Source organism: Pezoporus occidentalis, unplaced genomic scaffold (genome assembly GCF_034315485.1).
Source record: "Pezoporus occidentalis ecotype Australia unplaced genomic scaffold, CSIRO_AGI_Poc_V1 ctg241, whole genome shotgun sequence".
Classification (NCBI taxonomy): Eukaryota; Metazoa; Chordata; class Aves; order Psittaciformes; family Psittacidae; genus Pezoporus; species Pezoporus occidentalis.
In genome coordinates, this window is record NW_026914297.1 from 570,299 (window position 1) to 589,127 (window position 18,829).

The 18,829-nt window shown below is 47.0% G+C and overlaps 1 protein-coding gene across 6 annotated transcripts in view; it reads left to right on the top strand.

The window, feature by feature from the left end:
- The window catches only part of SSH2 (slingshot protein phosphatase 2), an 89,505-nt gene that overhangs the window by 54,146 nt on the left and 16,530 nt on the right, over positions 1-18,829 (top strand). For 3 of the 6 annotated variants that reach the window (XM_062622424.1, XM_062622426.1, XM_062622425.1), the window contains 6 exons: positions 4,312-4,415; positions 9,001-9,065; positions 13,701-13,822; positions 16,103-16,171; positions 16,942-17,007; positions 18,125-18,319. In XM_062622424.1, the coding sequence (XP_062478408.1) occupies positions 4,312-4,415; positions 9,001-9,065; positions 13,701-13,822; positions 16,103-16,171; positions 16,942-17,007; positions 18,125-18,319 (621 nt within the window). The other 3 variants (XM_062622427.1, XM_062622428.1, XM_062622429.1) reach the window with 3 other exon arrangements.

The following is an 18,829-nucleotide window of genomic DNA, read 5'->3' on the forward strand; positions in this document are numbered from 1 at the left end:
CTTGCAGGGTGAGCCCTGGCGTGTGCTGCAGGAGTTGCTCCGTGTCCCCGGCTGCCCTCGCTCCACAGCCTCACGATGAGCTCAGGATTGACGCCTGCTCCTCCTGCCAGCGCTTCAAGTTTGGTCTTTTCCTCAGTTTTGTGTTCTGCAGCCTGTGGATTGAAGGAGGACGTTAGAGCTGAGCTGGCAGCAGATGAGGTGTGCGCTGGGATGAGATCCCCAGCCCTGTAGTACAGATGTCTGCATTGACACCTCCCTTTTTCAGAGCTTGGAATGCTGAACGCTCCCAGTTAGTCAAAAACTTGCATCATTCCTTACTCTCCGACTTGTCTGCCTGCTTTCAATCAGTGTTTCTGCATTCTTTGATTCGCCTTTGGTCTAACTGGGTACTGGAGGGAAAGGGTTTGTCCTGAAGACGAGTTGGGAACTTGAAGCCCTTCATTTGTGATGCATAGTCCTGAGGGGCAGCTTCTTGTGTTTGCCGAGCTTGCACTGGGTGGTGGCTGTGTCCCAGGAGATGCCCGTTAGGAAAAAAAAAAGGCTTTCTGCTCAGGAGTTGGAAGCCTTCGTGGTTACTGCGCAATGTTCTTGTCATGGGGAGCTACAGATGGAGCCTGGCTTGGTGTTGAAATCCCAGCACAGCTTCCCGGTGCTGAGCTGTAGCTCCCTGGCTGTTAGGATGCTGCCTCGGAGCACTTTTCTGCGGGGCTGACCCGAGGCTGATAGAGAAACTATGTTTGTATTTCTGTAAATAATACACGTAGTGGGCTTCAAATACCAGGTACCTTGAAATCTTCATTTCCCTTGTCCCATTGCTTTTCCGTCTCCCCCTTTCCTTTAAGGATGAGGGAGAAAGGGACAGGAGGATGTGATCTCCCTGCAGTGCCCGTGTTGCTGCCGTGCGTGCTGTGGGCACGGCTGGTGAGGAGGCTTGTTGCCCATTCCTGTGCCCTAGGGGATGTGGTGGAAGGACTTCTCCTGCTGAGCCTCCCAGGGATGGTGCCAGCTCTGTCAGTTGTGCTGCTTGGCGAGCACCCGGTTAAGGGTTGGGCTGGACAGGACAGAGCCTGTTGTAAAGGAGCTGCTCCGAGGAGTAAGTCGAGCCGGCTGAAAAGTCATCCTCAGGCTCACAATAACTTAATTAAGTGTTCTTAATTTATTAGAATAAAACGTTGCCAGAAGCTGTTCAGGTGCCTCTTTGCTTTCCTTGCTGTGCTTCTAAAAGAAGGTTTTCTCTCCTTTCTTTATGAGATAGAAATTCATTATTCTGAGGGTGGTGAGGTGCTGGCACAGGTTGGATGGGGTTGGAGCAACCTGCTCTAGTGGAAGATGTCCCTGCCCATGGCAGGGGTTGGAACTGGGTGAGCTTTAGGGTCCCTTCCAACACCAACCAGTCTGTAATTCACTGTCAGTTATCAGTTACAGCTGTTTGGACTTTCCTATAAACTTCATGCCTTTCCTCCCAAGATTTTCTTTACTGTTGGAATCTCAGAGCAAGGGCTTGGTTGTGTGTTTGTGGATTATGGGGCTTTCTTTGCCGGGGCGCTGTGCTGGTTACTGATGTGTGTTGTATGTCTGGTGTTAGGGTTTTGTGGCAGGTGATGCCAAGAGCCCTGGTGCCATGCCCTCATCTGCACAGTGAGTGTCCCCAGAGCTGTATTTGCAGGACGAGGTTGTTGGCTCCACCAACAGGCACTCTTTCCAGTGGTGCCGATGACCATCTCCTGCACTTGCTCCTGCCCTGCCAGCCTGACCTTGCTCTACCAGAACGTCCTTCAGTTGTTCTGACCCTCTGTATAGGATATTACATTTCTTTTCCCTAGTCTTACCGAGTAAGCTTATTGCTTGTGGTTAATGGCCCAGAAGGTGGGCTCCTGGAAGGATGTACCTGATGTACTTCTTAAGTTCTGCCTATGTCTCCTTCCAGGTACGTAGCTCATAGCAGAGTGCTGGTGATAAGAGAAAGTGATGGAAGTGAGAAGATTTTTACCCTCCCAGCCCTCTAGCTATGTGCTGCTTTATCAACTAAAAATAGTTGCTAATTCAGCCTTCTGGAGGAACCTCAGGCCCAGGATAAAGGATTGCTGATACTGGGTGTTGGCTTTGCTGATAAAATGGCCTATGTGAAAACTGGCTGTGACTGCTGGATGCTTTCTCCTCCTGTGCCTCTGTGGTGAGATTGCGAAGGGAGGAGGAGGAGAGGATGTCTTCTCATTCTTCCTCTATCAATTGTCTTGTCTCCTGGTGAGGCTCAGCAAAGCGCAGTCTTTTTTGCCCCACTCCATCACGGGGGCAGGTTTGAAAGCTGGAGTGTTTTTCTTTAGGACATCGCTTGATGTTCTTGAATCAAAATATGTTCAAGCTAAGTGAGGGAGAAAGATTTCTTTCTTTCTTTATACCTGTATTAAGTTAGCAGCTTCAGGATAACTCAGTGTTTCCCTACTTCAGACTGTGTAACCTGAGAGCTTTCAGAGGTTCTGTTTGTCACCAAAAGCTGGAAAGGCTCAGTCAAAATTCATTACATGAAAAAGCTCTGAAGAAACATCAGTGCTCAGTGTGCCCAATTAACCTAACCTGGTTTGGTTTTAACTCCAGCATCGCTAAAGATCTTGGATCCATTTCAATTTGGGATGAGTGATACTTTTTCCTTTTTAGCGTTTAGGTTTGGTAAAACATCCAGTGTGTGTTTGTTGTCTGGTTTAATTTTAGGAAGTAGTCCTGGGAGAAACCCTGTCAGTAAGGGGGGGTGCTGAGGTTATGACTGCACAGTTGAAACATTGGGATGTGCTGCAGGCTTGAAAAAGAAGATCCTTCTGAGCGTATCTGCTGTTGGAGCTCAGAGAATCTGATGGGTTTGTATCCCCGCCAGCAAAGTGGAGAGGTGGCCACAGGTGTGCTTGAGGCTAGGGGGAAGTCCACCTTTAACATGAGCTCTTATGGTTCTTATACCTATCAAGATGTATTTGGCAAAGCCTACTTCTTAAGCAGCCAACCTCAAACCATGGAGCCAGGAGATCCCAGGCTCATGTCGTGCTGCGTCCTGGTTTCTGGTCACGTTTGGTTTCTCTGTGATGTCTTCAGTTGTGCTTAGGTGTGTGCCTGCCTTTGGGTAGCTACTGAATCATGTCCCTAGAGTAGGAGGCAGGCAGGCAGCCTTGGCTTATGCTGCAGAGCAGAAGTAGCTGTGGAGGGTGGTGCCTTGGCATATCCTAGTGTTCACCTGCGTTTTGTAACAGGGGATTTCTCCAGATACATGGATGGTTTTTATACTCCAGTGTTACCATTTCCCGGTCCTCACCCCTTAAAGGAAGGGAGTAAATAATCACATCTGGTATTTGTTTAAGCAGAGAAAGGAACTAAGAAGTTCCTAATCCCTTCTTCAGTTGAAGAGGGCAAGCCAATGTCTTTCTTGAGGCACAGAGCTGCTGGGGTGCACGATGCCAGGGATTCTCCCATCCTGTGTTATCATCTTCATCAAGCATCCTGTTGACTGTAGAGTTGTTTCTGGCTTTCTTCAAAGCCTGCACGACTATTCTGTCAGTTCTGAGAAAAGCAGGAACCTTTAACTGTGCACCAGGATGGTTTAATATAGTGTGTCCTGCTTTTTCCATGTGTCACAGCATCTCCTAAGAAAACTGCTGGAAGAGGGGCTTAAAATATCAGCTCTTCCACAGAACTTGAGAACTCTCTATTGTCCCTTTCCACAAACCTCTCCTCGTGTGACTTCAGAAAGGGCAAACTGAAGGCAGTAAATGATTTTTGAATTCAACAGCATTACAGCTTTGCTTTCAATGTATAAGTTTTCGAGTCAATTATCATATGACTCAGTGGTTTCCTGGTTTCTTAAGCCCTTACGTACACTGATTTTCTTTTGGCTAAGTGCTGAAGGGAGACATTTGTTTCTGGAGGGCATCAGCTGTGCCTGAACCCCAAAGCACAAGGTTACCAGAGTCCATAATTACAGAGGTGCGTGGGCTTGCTGCATGAATCGCCCTTTAGAAATGTGGAGCTCTCATCTTGACTTTCAAATTGAAAATATAGCCATAGGTTAATCCCCTCTGCCTGCTCAGGTTCCACCTCTGCAGGCAGTGTGGCACCAGGCGTGTGTTCTGCTTTTCAGTGGTTCTCTGTGCCTGTTGTTCTCAGTTATGCTTTGAATGTTTGCAGTGCTTACATGGGGGGGAGTTCCTTACCAACAAAGTAATTCAGTGGGAATCTTCCTTGCAAAAGAACCTTGAACCTTTCTTGTTCTGTTGCTTTTAAAGACAACGGAGAGTTTTCCTTATTCACTGTTTGTGCCTCCTCTTGCAGCATCAGCGAAAGCTTCCTCACTGTGAAAGGTGCAGCTCTCTTCCTACCACGAGGAAATGGGTCGTCTACTCCCAGGATCAGTCACAGGCGCAACAAGCATGCAGGTAACGTGTTGTATGGGATGGCTGAGGCTTGTCTGCTCGCTCTTGTGTCCCAGTTTTCCTTTCTTGAGTTCACTCCCACCGAATAATACACATTTCTGTTCGCATCAGGGGTGTATTAAAGCTGGACCTGCCACTCTCAAGACTGATGTTTAATGCTAACAGAAATAAAGGCTTCAGTACTCTCTTCTTTGTGCTGCAAAACCAAACAAATGGGGTGGCATCAGGGTAGCAGTTGTGTTCTCAACTCTCCGTGATGTCAACTGCCCCCCAAAATATCATCCTGTAACTTCTGTATGAGAGAGAGGCTCCAGGATTCCATCAAAACCTTCATGAGTTACACTGGGAAACTTGAAGTTGTGATATGGTATGAGTAATGGTTCTTCCTGACCTGAAAGTAACAGGTTATGATGGAGGAAAAGGAGGAGACTTACCTCTACGTAGTGGTGAGGAAACGTCTGAGCAAAGTCAGTGTGACTTCTCAGACATGTGAGCAGAGTGAATAACATGGAGCCAGTCATAATCCCACACCCTTTATCTGCTGAAAGTCTGATTTGTGTTTTCGCTTTGACTGTTTGTTTGGAAAGTCAGTCTGAGTAATGAAACTCAAACATTTCAGGGTAGGTTGTTGTTTGTTGTGTGTATGGTGCTTATTCACTGGTGGCGTTCTACAGGGATCAGATAATGTGGGGGTTTTCCCTTCCATTGAACAATCAGGAAAAATAAACCCAACATTGAGACCTTCACACTTCTGCATAGGGGAAAGAGGCAGAAACAGAGCCTGGAGTCAACTTTCTTTGCCAAAAAGTGAGCACCGAAAGGTGATTTGGTTTGGTTCCAGGTGTAGATTTCTTTGTACTTTGATACCATGAGGCTGTCATCGAGCTCTGCATCCAGGAGAGTTGCCTGGTCCACTTCAAAATCTGCTTACAAACCTCTTAATAAAAAGAATTCAAAGCAAAGGCAGTTAATGACGTACTTCCACTCAGACACAATGTGAGCAGAGCCCAAATTGCTTTGAGTGAGATACATTACCAGATGTAAAGGAAAATAAATTGTTCTGAAACTTAATTTAAAGCTGGATTTTCTGATTGAGATTAAAGTGAAATTGTTGTGAAAGCAGAATCAGCAGTGTTAAAAGTTTATCTTGACCTGTCTTGGGTTTTAATCTCTCCAAAGTCCTCAGCATCACTGAAGCACAGGTTTCCAGCTGGCAGTTGCTATCTTGGCTTTACCTTGCAGAGGAGACCTGCTGGGTGGTTTTCCCTATGAACAAGGCAAGGCAATGAGAACAGCTTTTGAGCCTCTCTTGTTGCCTCATCTGCTTACGACTGCTGAGCTGTATGAGGTCTGGAAGCCCTGGTGGGAAGGAGTTTCTTGCCTAATCAGCCCAAAGCTCTTAAAAGCCAGGTTGCCAAGAAAGCAAATCTGGTGTGTTGTAATTGCTTCCAGCGAGATGTTTTGTATTGAAGAGGGTGGCTTGCCTAAGGGCTGGGATTTTTGTTCTTAGAAGACTCCTTTTATTCCTGTCTCTTCAATTTATGTGGTGAGATTTCACGTCCTTTCCTCAGTTTCCCTGCATGTCAAGTGGTGTGACTGGTACCGTATTTCTTTAATGGTGCATGGAGGTTTCACTCAAGAGGGACCTGTGTACGAGAGTGTGCATCACCTTCCTCTTCTGAGAACCCCTCTAATGTACAGTACATACCAGCAGACCAAGGCACCAAGCAATCAGTGTTTCACCTTCCTGAGCATAACATCTGTGCCACCAGAATTAAACAGTGATGTATTGAGAGTGGCTCTGCTGTGAGGTGACCCGGCTGCTGGCAGCGAGCTGGCAGAGTGTGTGGCAACTGTCTCCTTTCTTGGGCTCTGATAATCCATGCTCAGCTTTCATTCCCATGTGTGTGTGTCGTGACCTATCTCTGGCACACAAAATTAGAAGGGGGGGTAGAGAGCGGACATAACTTTCCAGTATGAAATTGCTGCCTATGGATGCAATAGTGTTTCAAGTGGCCATGTGAGCATTTTCTAGGAAGGCTGACTAACCTTCCTGACCAGTTCATCAGAGGTGCTAGAATCCAGCATAAAGAGTAAATGCATAACAGGAAATAATTAATGCTTACACCCATTTCTTTAATCATATCGACTTCAACACCACTAGTTGCTCCCCTTGCTTAGCGGTCCTGCGCTGCCTGGGCTGTGTTCTGTGGGACTATGGCTTGCTTTTACACTCCAGCAACACTGGAGAAAAGGATGTCGCTTCCCTGGGGCTTTTGCTGTGTCTGGGATACTGTAAATCACTTCTAAGAGCCCACCCTCCCTGATGCTTTGCACCTAGCCTGCCAGCTGAAGGAAACAAAAGCATCTGCTGGACAATGCAATAGGAAGCAGCAGTCTTGTCATGAAGGCCAGCAAAGCCGACAGCTCTTCATAGGACAGGATGTGATGTTTTTGTGCTGATTCTGGCATGTTAAAACTTTTCCTTTGCTTTTTCTTAATCCAGGAAGTTTACAAACTGCCTTGTGTGTTTGGGGCTGAAAATGCCTGCAAGTCAACTAAAGCTGGCCAAGGAAGCATTTTCCAGCTCCCTAGCTCCCAAGGCTGGCAGGGCAGGCTGGGGAACAGGGAGGAATGCAATGAACTTTCTGAGGCTTCTAGACTGAGCCTTGCAGAAAGGGTTGTCTTAGAATTTCCTCTCTTTTTTCTAAATATTGAGATAATCCTGTAGTCTCTGTGGTGTTTTTTAAACTCTGGAAACTTCAGCTCTTAAACTGGTTCCTGATGTTGGATTACTGGCAGCAATAGGTGGGAACTCTGATGCCTTGGGAAGGAAAAACTGAGGTGAAGCAACTTTCGTTTTAAGCTGCCTAAGATGTGAATGTCTCATGAGTCAAATACTTGCTGGGCTCTTCCAGGCTGCCAGGCAGGAGGTGCCACCCGAAGCACAGAGACCTTTGCCTGTTGAGACAGCAGGCACTTGCACCTGAAACTTGATGGAATGAGCAGCACTGGTAGGATTTTGCACTGGTGTCAACATGGGGAAATCCTGTCTCCCACTGCACCCACAGGAGGACAAGCATCTGGTGGATGAGCTGGCCTTTCCTCTCCTACCTATCTCCCTGCATAACTGCTTTTCAGGGAGGCACATGCCAGCCTCTCCAGCCCTGGGAGCAGTTTCCATGGACAGGAAGTAGCTTCATGTGCTTGCTGTTGCTGGTACGTTGTCTGTGACTTCCCTCACGCTGCAGTGCCTCGAGTTTTTCCACCCCAGTTAAAAATGCACTCCCAAGGCATTGCCTCATTCTCCATATGCTGAAATGTGTTTCAAAGAGGAAGGAACAGGAGCAGGGAATGCCGTGTCCTGCGCAGCCCTCTCCACACAAGCCTGTCTCTGTCCCATCAGGAGATAGCTGCAGCAGCCCTGCTGTAAAAATCATTTGGAAACCAGGCACCATCGTCTTGTTGGGCAGTGTTTCCTTTCTTACCTTTCCCTTTTGCGGCACTTCTGGATGCTGTTCCGTACCCAAGTTTCCTTATTTCTGAAAGTCCATGAAATAGCACAGATTCTAGCACCCTGATAAGTTAGGAAGGGAGGTCAGGAAGGTTACTCAACCTTCCTAGAAAATGCCTTTGTAACCAGTTGTGCTGAATACTTGCTCCAGCATTCGTGCTCTTCCCCTGTAGTGTTGCCTGAACTCCGCTTCCCATATGTGGAGGAGTGGGAGAGTAAAGGCTCCTTTTGCCAATCCATGCCGCCCACTGGCAGCCTTGTACTCTCCTTTCTGGGAATACACATTCATTTTCCAGGTAGCAATTGAAAAACCAGCCCATTGCTGGAGGTGTTCTCACGTTCTGACATTCAGAAAGTAACAGGCTTGCTCAGCAGAGAAGCTCTTGGCTCTCTATGGGCAGGGAGCGTGGCAGTACCAACCACCTCACTTGTCTTTCAGGTGTGATGCTTTGGGAACCTGGGACACTCGGCTCTTCAAAGTCTTTCTAAAAGCTACTGTGTGACTGTGATTATTTTTTTTTCTCTTGTTTCAGTGTTCCTCAGCTATAAAAAGCAAGTGTTTTCTAGGAGCAGTTGTAGGTTCTTGGCTTCTAGGGCGGCAGTTCTGTGCTGCTTTTGGCAGTAGTGTTGGTCCGTAAGCTCATATGGGCATGTGCTGCTCTGAGATGGGACTAAATCTCATTTCAAAGGGGATTCTTTTGCCTAGGTATTAGTTCTGCACTAAGTAATAATGATTTGAAGCATGAGGTTAGAATGAGATGTGAAGGGCTCCATTTCTGCCTCGTTTGCCTTGTCTTTCAGCAGAACATGGTACTAAAACACTGTTTCTCTCCGTTAAAAGGATAACAGGGTTTAGCAGGAGAGAAGAGCATGGTAAGATGGAAACGGGTGAGCACATGGAGCAAAGAGCAGCTGACTAAGAGCTGGAGCTTTGTCATCTCTGAGGGTGGAAGTGCCAACGCTCTCGGTGACGTGTCAGGTTTCTTGCTGGATGTTTGCTCTGGCTGGACAGCCAGGAACTCGCATGTGATTTCCCACTATTTCCCTGCATTCACCTTTCCTTCTTGCCTGCAGGGGATCTCCAGCAACACCTGCAGGCCATGTTCATACTGCTCCGCCCAGAAGACAACATCAGACTGGTAGGTTGGCTTTTTGCTTATCTGCTCTTAAGGAGTATAAAGGTTGAGTTCCACTTGACAAATACACCTGTGTAATTCATGAAGGCAGTGGTGTGTGTAGGCTTGAGTGGGTTTGGGGAGTCTTCTTTCCAATCACAGAGGTAGAAAAGCAGTTAATTATGAAAGGCTTATTTGGTTGGCCAGTGAGACAAATAGTTTGGCTGGGAGACTGCCTTTGAACCAAATACTTACGCTCTCAAAAAGTACTGTAACAATTGCCAGGGAAGCTGGGTAAGTTAGCTTGTGTCCTGTGTAAATCAAGAGTAGGTCTGGCCGGTGTGAATACCTGCCCTTCCACATTAGTTCAGTTGTGTTCCTCACTCTGCTCTCCTAACTTGTTGCATCGCAAAAGGCCATGGCTTATCAGGAAGGAGCATATGGGATCCCCAAGTAGCTATGCACCTAAACTGAACCTTGTCTTTCTGCTTTTCTGGGTTGTTTTATAATGATGGAATGAAAGGCATTGCTGTTTATAGCATTGATACACAGTCCTACAGACCTCCAGAAGCCAAAGAGCAGCAGTGAGGAATTTGTCTAGGACGCACTGAAGTGCTCTACAAGGTCAGGCATGACTGCAGTGTATCTGCATCTCTCATCACTCAGTAGCCTGAAGTTTCTTTCCTGTGTTGTCTTAGTGCATCTTAGCAACGTATGCCCAAAGTAGGGATGCCAGCATCAGGAGCGTTATTCTGGCACCTCTGGTTTGATGAATCCTCCTGGTGCTGAACTGATTGTATGAGTATAGCTAGGAAACAGTCAAGATGACCGTGGAATGCATTAACTTTCAAAGTGACCACCAAAAATAACCTGCTACAAGCAAACAAAAGGACCTGCTCCTAAGCTTGGTCAGGCACACCTTGCTGTCATGAAAATTCCAGCAAAAGTGATGGGAGTGGAGGTTCTTGGTGCTTTTCAGAATCTGAGCCAGGGTTAGAACATTGGAAGCTATTGAACAAGTCATTGTTCAGCAATATCACTGGCTACATTGTGTGATTTGGGACAAATTAGCCTTAACAGCTGAATAAGGACTTTGTGGGCTGAGACATAAACCCTTTTGTTCCGAGTTACATTTGGAATGCTGAAATCTTGCGTGAGGTTAAGTTCGATAGTCTACTTGAATTTAATTGATTCTTGACGAACGAAGGGTGTGCAGGGCTGCAATAGACTCTCTCATAAAGCAGTAGATACAAGTGAGATTTGAAATACAAACACTACTGAGAGAAATGCATTCTCTTGTGTTGGCTGCTGCCATTTGGAGGGCAGACTTCACAGCTCAGAGGGCAGCAGAGGAATCTAATCCTCCATAAACCTACACTTCAGATTTGGAGCAACTCTTGTTTCTGCTGGAGCTGTTGGCAGAGGTTTTTAGCCTTCCATGGGAGCAGGATTAGAGCAGTGGTACCACTGCAAGATCAGTAGGAAAGAGGAAAATGAGTTAAGAATACAAACTGAGTGAGTGTTTTCCTGTAGCTTAGCAGAGTGGGGACTTGTTCACTTGCATGTGTCAGTAATAAGAGAAGACTTGGGCACCTTTTTTTGTTTTCAAATATCCCAATGAGAAATGTATTCTTGTATGAAACACCTATCATGTAGCATGAGAAAAATGAAAGGTCAGCATGAACTTCTTGGAATGTGTTTGTAAGGGCTGGCGAAATACCACATCATACTTCTGATGAAACAAGAATGCAGCAGAAGATAAAAGTTGGGTTGTGTTTAGGTGAGCCTGAAACTGAGAAAAATGTTGCTGAAAGGGCTGCAGGGGATGACGTGTTCATGAACACGCTATAAATAACATTCCCAAATTGAGGAGAAAGCTAGCTCTGTGAAGCTGTTGAGAAAGAACCTTCCATCTCATTGCAGTCCGTGAAGCCAGAACCTCCTCCCTAGACTGAGATGTCTAATCTCTTCATTCAAAAGGCATCAGACCACTCGGTGCACTCCTGTTATTGGGTGAGCACATGAACTAGCACTTAATGAAAAGGTTGGAGACTAATTTGTGGTTTGATGGTTGTGTAGAGCTCTAATAGGAACTGTTGAGGTTGGCTGGTTTATGATGTCAGGTTTGCTGGTTGATTATTCTAGTAAATTAATAGGACACTTTGCTCCAGTCATGATTCTTTGCTTTGTGGCAAGGTTCTAAGTGTTAAATCGAGAGAACCACAGTAAGCCATGCCTGTGTCTCTTAAGCAGCCCTCTGAAAATCCCACCACACTGACTTGAAGCTACGTGACCTTTGGTTGCTGTTTGTCCAGCCCTTTTCTAAAGGGTCTTGTGTTAAGACCACGCTTCCTATTACTGCTAGCCAAGTTGGTTTAGCAAAGTAAGTTATAGTAGTCCTCTTGCTGCTGGACTGTCCTCAAGAGAAGCAGAACAGGACTGAGGTGTGGGTGCCCCGAACACAGGGCATCTGTTGCCCATCCGCTCCCGTTTTAGCAAAGTCTGGGTTTCTGTTTGAGGTTTGGTTCCTAATGTAGATAATCACTTCAACCACCAAGATCTTGGTGACTGTTTGCTCTTCTAGGTTGAAGAGCATCCTTTCTGTTTCGCTGCAAGTGGTTAGTTGTAGAAACAGCTGTCTTGGGCAGAATTCACACCCTGAAGGACTGACCACTCTGATCCTCTGTGTTTCCAAAGGAATCCCAGTGACTCGAGGAGCAAGAAGGAAAATAAGGCTGGTTTTAGCATGACTTATCCTAAAGAGATGGGGTGGGGCACAGTCTCTGGCTGTGCAGAGCACATCTGTCTGCTGGCATCAGCTTTTGAGTAGTTTCTGTTACTCTTTGGTCCCATTGGATAAGTCTAGAAGACAGTCAACACCATTTGTTGCCTGCACTTGCTGTTCTATCCCTATCACTAGAGCTGCTGCTCCCTGCAATGCCACTGGGAAGCTTTCCCTGCTGCTCTCAGCTGCAGTAGAGCACTCTGGTGAATGTAGTGAGCTCTGTTTCAGCTGCCTGCGCTGTTTGAATCTTTATTGTAGACTGCCACATCTTGTGGCCAAGACTTACTGGCTTGGACAGGTGAGGTGTGAGGAGCTCAGAGGGGATTTCCTCTAACCTACAAGGTGCCATTCTGGCCTCAAGACCAAGTTATAAAGAGCTAAAGGAGCATATTGGGAAGAGCAGCCTACTCCTGAGAGATTCCACACAGTAGTTATTTTGTGAGCTTTTTATATAAGGGTAAAATGACTGTTGAAACTGGGCTGTGCGAGCCATGAACTCCTGTGGGGCCACCAAGAGATGTCTACACAAGAACTGGCTCAGGAGGGAGGGCTGCTGGTGTTTGGGGAATTCAGGTTCGCTTTGGGAAGGTGTCAGCCACTTTTGAGCTTCACCTGTTGGATCACAAGGAATTCAACTGATTCCCATCACAGCATGGGGCAAGGCTGGGCTGTGATAGCTCCTTCTTGCCCATGTTTGCTCTCTGCAGGCCCTGCTCAAAGTTTAAGCAGCAGTTTAACCATATAGTAAACACAGAGGCCAGACAGTGTCTTGGGGCTGGATTAAGCTGTCTAAAGTTAAGCAAGCTTTGATATACATGATTACGACACTTCCTTTGTAGGGATGTCATAGTTTGTCTGTGACTAAAATAGCTGCAAATGATGTGGAACAGAGTCCAAAGAGTGTTGCAAGTGAAGGCTGCCTACTGCAGGTGTTATGGACAAAACTTGCAATGCCGGGCTCCCTTCCCCAGGCTCCTCACTCACCAGCAGCCTGTCTGTAAGAGGACTTGCTGGAGTCACTTCAGCTCTCACTTCCTCATGGCTTCTGGAGGAGTTGTGTACTTCAGTGTAACCTTTCAGGAGCTTCATTGTTGGTCTGCCATTCACAACTTGGCAGCATGGCTGCTTTCTGATTGCTGTCAGTACTGTTTGATTTGGGGGAGTGCAGGGTGAGCCCTGCTAGATCTCTCTTTTGGCCCTGGGGTGCTTGTGACTGTGGTAGGAACAGTGAGGCATAGTGATTTTTACCTTCTTTGGGCAATCTGAATGCACCCATGGGTACAGCTTAGTGATAGGGAAGTCTTTTTCTACAGGTGTACGGCAGTAAGGTTGGTTCTGCACTGGGGAAGCTGCTAGAAGGATTCAGAGGAAACCACATCTGATTTAGATCCTGCATTTCTGCCCAGCTGCCTGGCACAGTGGTGCAAAAAGTCTCATTGGAGCTGTTGCAGCACAAAGTAGTGTAAAGCCAAGCCCTAGGTCTTTGGACAAAGCCCTATAAGAGGTGAAGATTACATTCAACACCAATCTCTCTGAACATGTAATGCTCAATGAAGCTCTCTAGGCTAGGACTGCTTAGTGGACTGTGGCAGCCAGTCCTGTAGGCTGATGTTTAAACACAGCCTTAGTGGGACAGGGCAGGCCTGCAGCAGGGTGTGCAGAAGGCACCAGGAACATCCCACTGCTGATGAAAGCTTTGGATAAGAGAGTAAGTTGCTTCTCCCTCTTCAGCTGGTTACCCAGCTGAGAAGTACAAGTGCAAACTGCATCACTGCTTCTGCGCCTGTCACTCAGCATGAACAAGTGGCTTGTAAAGGTAATGGGGTGTGTGTTTTGCTGGCTGCACTGCTGATCTCTCCCCTTCCTTCCTTTAGGCCGTAAGACTGGAAAGCACCTACCAGAACCGCACTAGATACATGGTGGTCGTGTCCACCAACGGCAGACAAGACACCGAAGAGAGCATTGTCCTAGGAATGGATTTCTCTTCCAATGACAGGTACTCACAGTGTCCACGTGGGGGAAGTCCTCATGTTCACCCACATGTCAAGTGTAGAAGTCTCTGTCTGGTGTCCATGCTTTCTGGGGATAGAGTGCTTCAGGTTTTCCAGCTAACACCTTTTTTGAGATCCAGAATTCCCCTTTTATTTCTCAAAAAGAGGTGGCAAATGGGAAGGTGACAGTGCAAGTTAGCATTTCCTCCATTCCTCCAGCTTGTGTGAGGATGTTGAGTGCCCTTAAGTGTCTCTAAATGGTGAGGTCTCTAATCCTGCATCTGCACATCAGAGACAGGGACAACTTGGATGCAAAGAAAGAAAAAGCTGCAATTAGAAAAGCTGGACATCAAGGTTTGGGAGAGCAGCTAATAAGAGGGTGACTGTCAGGCAGCTCCTCCAAGGTCCTGGCAGAAAGAGCCTGATGGGAACATGAGGGTTGCTGATGGCAGATCTTGCACAATGTGTCCTCTCCCCAGACATCAGTATGTCATCAGGGTTTTGTGCTTTTGCTTCCTTCATCTAAATTGCTGCTGACCTCTCCAAACGGCTGCAGAATGTGGCTGGAAAGCAGCATTTGCTGCTGGAGCGACTCTAAGCCAGGAGGAAGCACCTCCAACAGCTTCAGGGGCAGAAGCTTCACATTTACAGGGGGACACGGGGCACTTTGGGGGAGGAATGGAGGCACATGAGTTGTAAGTTTTTTGCATACATTGGAATACCCTAGTGATTCCTTTCCTATGAAACTGTTTGGCCAAGAAACTTGCTTCCAACCAGGCTGCTGATCACAGCAGCCGCCATCCTTAATTTCACATGGCTTGGTTTGGACACTTAGCTTAAGTGATGTCTGATAAAAAGAGGGGCCAGCTTGATGCTTCCACTGGCTCCTGTTTCCCTTCCTGTGTGTGTGTGCACAGCTGTATCTCAGAGTTGTGGTAGGCCAAGAATCATTTGTCCTTGCACAGGTTGCTGTGAGCTTGGAGTTTGCTATTGGCTGTGATGTACCAGCACAGCCACCTTTGATAACTGAGAGCTCACTGGTATTCATCTCTAATAACGCAGCAGGGTCATTTTAGCTTTCTGCTAGAGTTACTTCAGTTCTGGATGGTCAGTCTGATACAGCCTCCCTTAGCCCACTTGGTATTTATAACTCAATGTAGACTTGTTGCTATGGTCTCTGATAAGCGCCTGCTGAACAGTGTCACTAAAAATACCCTGGCCACCTTTGGAAGCCTTTGAAAACACAACTTTCCATGAGCTCATCTCATGTTGTCAACAGAAATAGCTGCGTGCCACAGTGTCTCCTTGTGCTGGGCACCAGTCGCTCCAAGGCATGTACATTTACAGGGCTTCATGTCTGCTGACCCTCTGAAGCTTTGAGTCTCGCCCTCTTCCCCCACTTCTCATGAGCTGCAGGCACTGACAGAGGTGTTAGGGCTTGTGGAAATTTGAGAGCAGCTACTACAAAGAATAAGAGCAAGATAGAGAAGAATCCAGTTCTTCCAGATGCTGTTTTGATTATGGACCAATTTGACAGCTTACAGAGAGTCAGCTTTTCTGTTTGACCACTTGGTGCAGGCTGCGTTGGGGTTCCCCTTCCTTCTTCCTTGACTTCCTTTTTGCTTGACTTCTGCTTTTAACTTGGCTTTTTGCTCAGCCTTACAGAGAGCAGGTGACTAAGGGCAAAGAGGTCAAAGCAACTGGGAGAGGAGTGGGATTGCCAAGAGGTGTCTGTCTCAGTGGGTTGTGCTCATCCTCGAGGTGCAGGAGGGTGAAGAAGTCAGGAGTCAACAGTGGGCGATAGGCTGTTATTGCAGACCTGCCTTGCTGCTAATCACCCTGCTGTTGCACTACAACTGGTCCCAGTTCCCAGCTGCTGGGACTGAGGGACAAAGAAGAAAACAAAGCTGTGGGTTGCAAAATCAGAGCTAGAACCAAACCACTTGAGCCTGAGAGGGACTAATCTGTAAAGAAAAGCCTTGAGCTGACTGAAGACTGTGAGCCCCCTCTGATCTTCTGCACAAAGCTTGCTGCTTTGAATTCTGTCTGCTCTTCTCTTGGGTGTATGTTAACCCTTTAAGCTTGCTTGCCAGAGTATTGCTGTACCCTGTATGTGGCAAATGATCCTTGCCTGTAGAACAACACCAGCACGGTTTGTCCCTGAAGCAGCAGTGGGATTGTCATTTTTTTCCTAATAAGTACAAAACCAGACAACCATTGCTGTGAAATGAGAATGATAGCATGGTGCTATAGTAGATGGGCTGACCTTCTCTTTCTTACTACAGTAGCACTTGTACAATGGGCTTGGTGCTGCCGCTGTGGAGTGACACCTTGATCCACCTGGATGGGGATGGGTGAGTGTCTTTTGTATGTCCTAGATGGATAGGGTCTCTGGTGTGAGTTTGCAGTGCGGTGTATGGGGAAGGATTCAAATGATCAGAGTCCTAACCGGTCCAGCAGACCTGTTGTTGACCACTATGGGGTTAGTAGGCTCAGAGGCCCTAAATCACAGTGGTTGTGGCAGGGAACACCAATAATTGACTTATCTGTGAACAAACTCGCACTGAGACAGTGGCTTATGTGTGTGTTTAGGCTGGAGTAAAGGAGCTTTTCCTGAAGAGTGGGTGTATAGTGAAAGCTCCTTAAAGGGATCCTATTATGTGCCTCCATCATGCTGCAGCAGGCAGCATTCAGCTGAACAGAAAATAAGAATGATGTTTGTCTGCCAAATAGACACCTGACTTGCAGACTCCTGTTTGTGCCAGTTACAAAGGCTGTCTAGTGCAGTGCATGGAATGACTTTTCTTTCCTTGGTAGCTGCCCCAGGATCACTGTAGCTGGACTCTGTTGCTCCCAGCTGTGGCACTGAATTTGTGTTGCCAAGGTAAACAGCACAGCCCAGCACTGTCCCACTGTCTTGGTTTCATTCCTGAACAGCAGCTGCTTAAAAAGAGTTATCGTAGAGCTTTTAGTGTGCTATTTTGATCTGTTTGCTAGCTGAGCTCAGCAGTTTATGCATAGGGCTAGTCATTTGCTGTTCTGATGTGCTACAAATTATCAGTTAATAACAAATAAGTGGCTTTTGGGCTACATTTTTACTGTGCTTTTTTCCCCTTCTCTCCAGAGGGTTCAGCGTATCAACAGATAACAGGGTTCACATATTCAAGCCGGTGTCTGTGCAGGCAATGTGGTAAGTACTTCCCAGTGATCCTTCTTCCAAGGTGTTTTGGCTGCTTGAGCTTTTAAAGCTCAGGTGCTGTTTTGTGTTACTGGTATCTTGAGACCTACTTGAGCAGCCAGAAGTCTCCTTCAGAGACAGGGAAGGAAGTTGACTACTAGAGGAAAAAGAAAACATGCAAGTGCTGGTATAGAGCAGTGAGTTTATAGTTCTGCTGCAGCTGTACCTTCATCTTGGCTGGGGGTAGGAAGGAATAGGGTCAGTTTCCTTGCAAAGAGCTGCTGCTCTGAATCCCTCCGAAGTGGAATTGGCTTTGAGCATGTGTTTGAAATTTGGGGAACACACGCTGTGCATATTTTAGGAGTCTGTGTCTCCACCGAGCCATGTTCATTGTGATAGCAAGAAGGAAAGAGATGCTGCCTGCATTTTTCTTTCCTTTTAGGGTGGCCCATGTAAGAATGTAGAGGCCATGAAAGTATTTCTGGCTCAAGCTTCTTTGCATTGCAGAAATACATTGCCTGTCAGGTTGTCATGCTACTGTCACCCAAGTGATTTTGACCTGGATCCTTCTGATCCCAATCGAAGATTTAAAACAAGCTAAAAATAGGAGGGGGGAGATTTGTTTGCCAGAGGCAGCTGAAGAAACTTCTGACATCCCTCGTGAGAGAGGGTGGGCACCCAAACACTTCAGTAGAGTCAAGTACTGAGCCCTTGGTTGTGCAGCTCTCCATGTCTGACTCCTGGGTGTCCAGGGAATCTGATGGCACAGTAGGAGCTGTCAGAGCACTATGGCTCGGACACAAACTCTGTGCATCCTGGTTTTTGGCTTGGGTAGCTGTAGCAGGTTTTGGAGTCAGAAACAGAGGTGCCTCTGTCATCTCAATTGTGAGCACCTTTGCTGCTACCCAGGCTTGTCTTGGCATACTTCAGTTAGGGCATGCAAGCATGTGGTTATCCATGCCTTTGCAGGACAGCCTCCTCCTCAGTGATGGGAGCTGTTGCCTGTAGCACTGGGGTTTGTACTGACTGATGGGACCCGAGCAGCATCCCAGATTTGGCTGCTGCTTTGTGCTTGATACCAGCCTGAGGAAAAAACATTGCAATCCTGCAAGTGTTCTTCCCTTTCTAGGTCTGCCCTTCAGAGTTTACATAAAGCTTGCGAGGTGGCACGGAGCAACAATTACTACCCAGGGAGCCTCTTCCTCACGTGGGTCAGTTACTATGAGAGCCATATCAACTCCGACCAGTCGTCAGTCAATGAGTGGAATGCCATGCAAGATGTCCAGTCCCACCGGCCTGACTCACCCGCCCTCTTCACAGATGTGTAAGTTGGGCTCGCTCTGCTGAGCCCAAGTGTTTGGCTGTCAAGCACTGCAGCCTCCAAATGAGAAGTTTCCAAAAGAGATTACTCTTAATTAGGTATTAATGAGGAGAGGTTTCATCTTCCAGGTAATAAACAGACCCCTGATTAGGTAGACACCAGCACTGGAAGTTTACCCCTCCGGGGCTCCCTTGCATCTCCTTCAGCTTCTGTTTTCAGTCTAGTTGTTTACCTTGCCCTTTAGGCTTGCAGATCTTCTGCAAGGTAAGTCCTGTGTTACTAGCAAGAGGTGAGGTGTATTCTAGTACCTAGACTTTCCTCTTTGCTGGTTTTGTCCTCTGGTTTCCAGGCCTGTTGTCTCCTGAAAGGAATAGGTTTCTCTGGACTTTGCTCTTACGCTGGCACATGCTTAGAGTAACATGGTGTTTTCTTTTATTCCTTATTCAGTTAATTTTGCTGTAAAGTGTCTACGTACAGACTTTTGAGACCATGAGCTCAGGAGCATCCTTATAG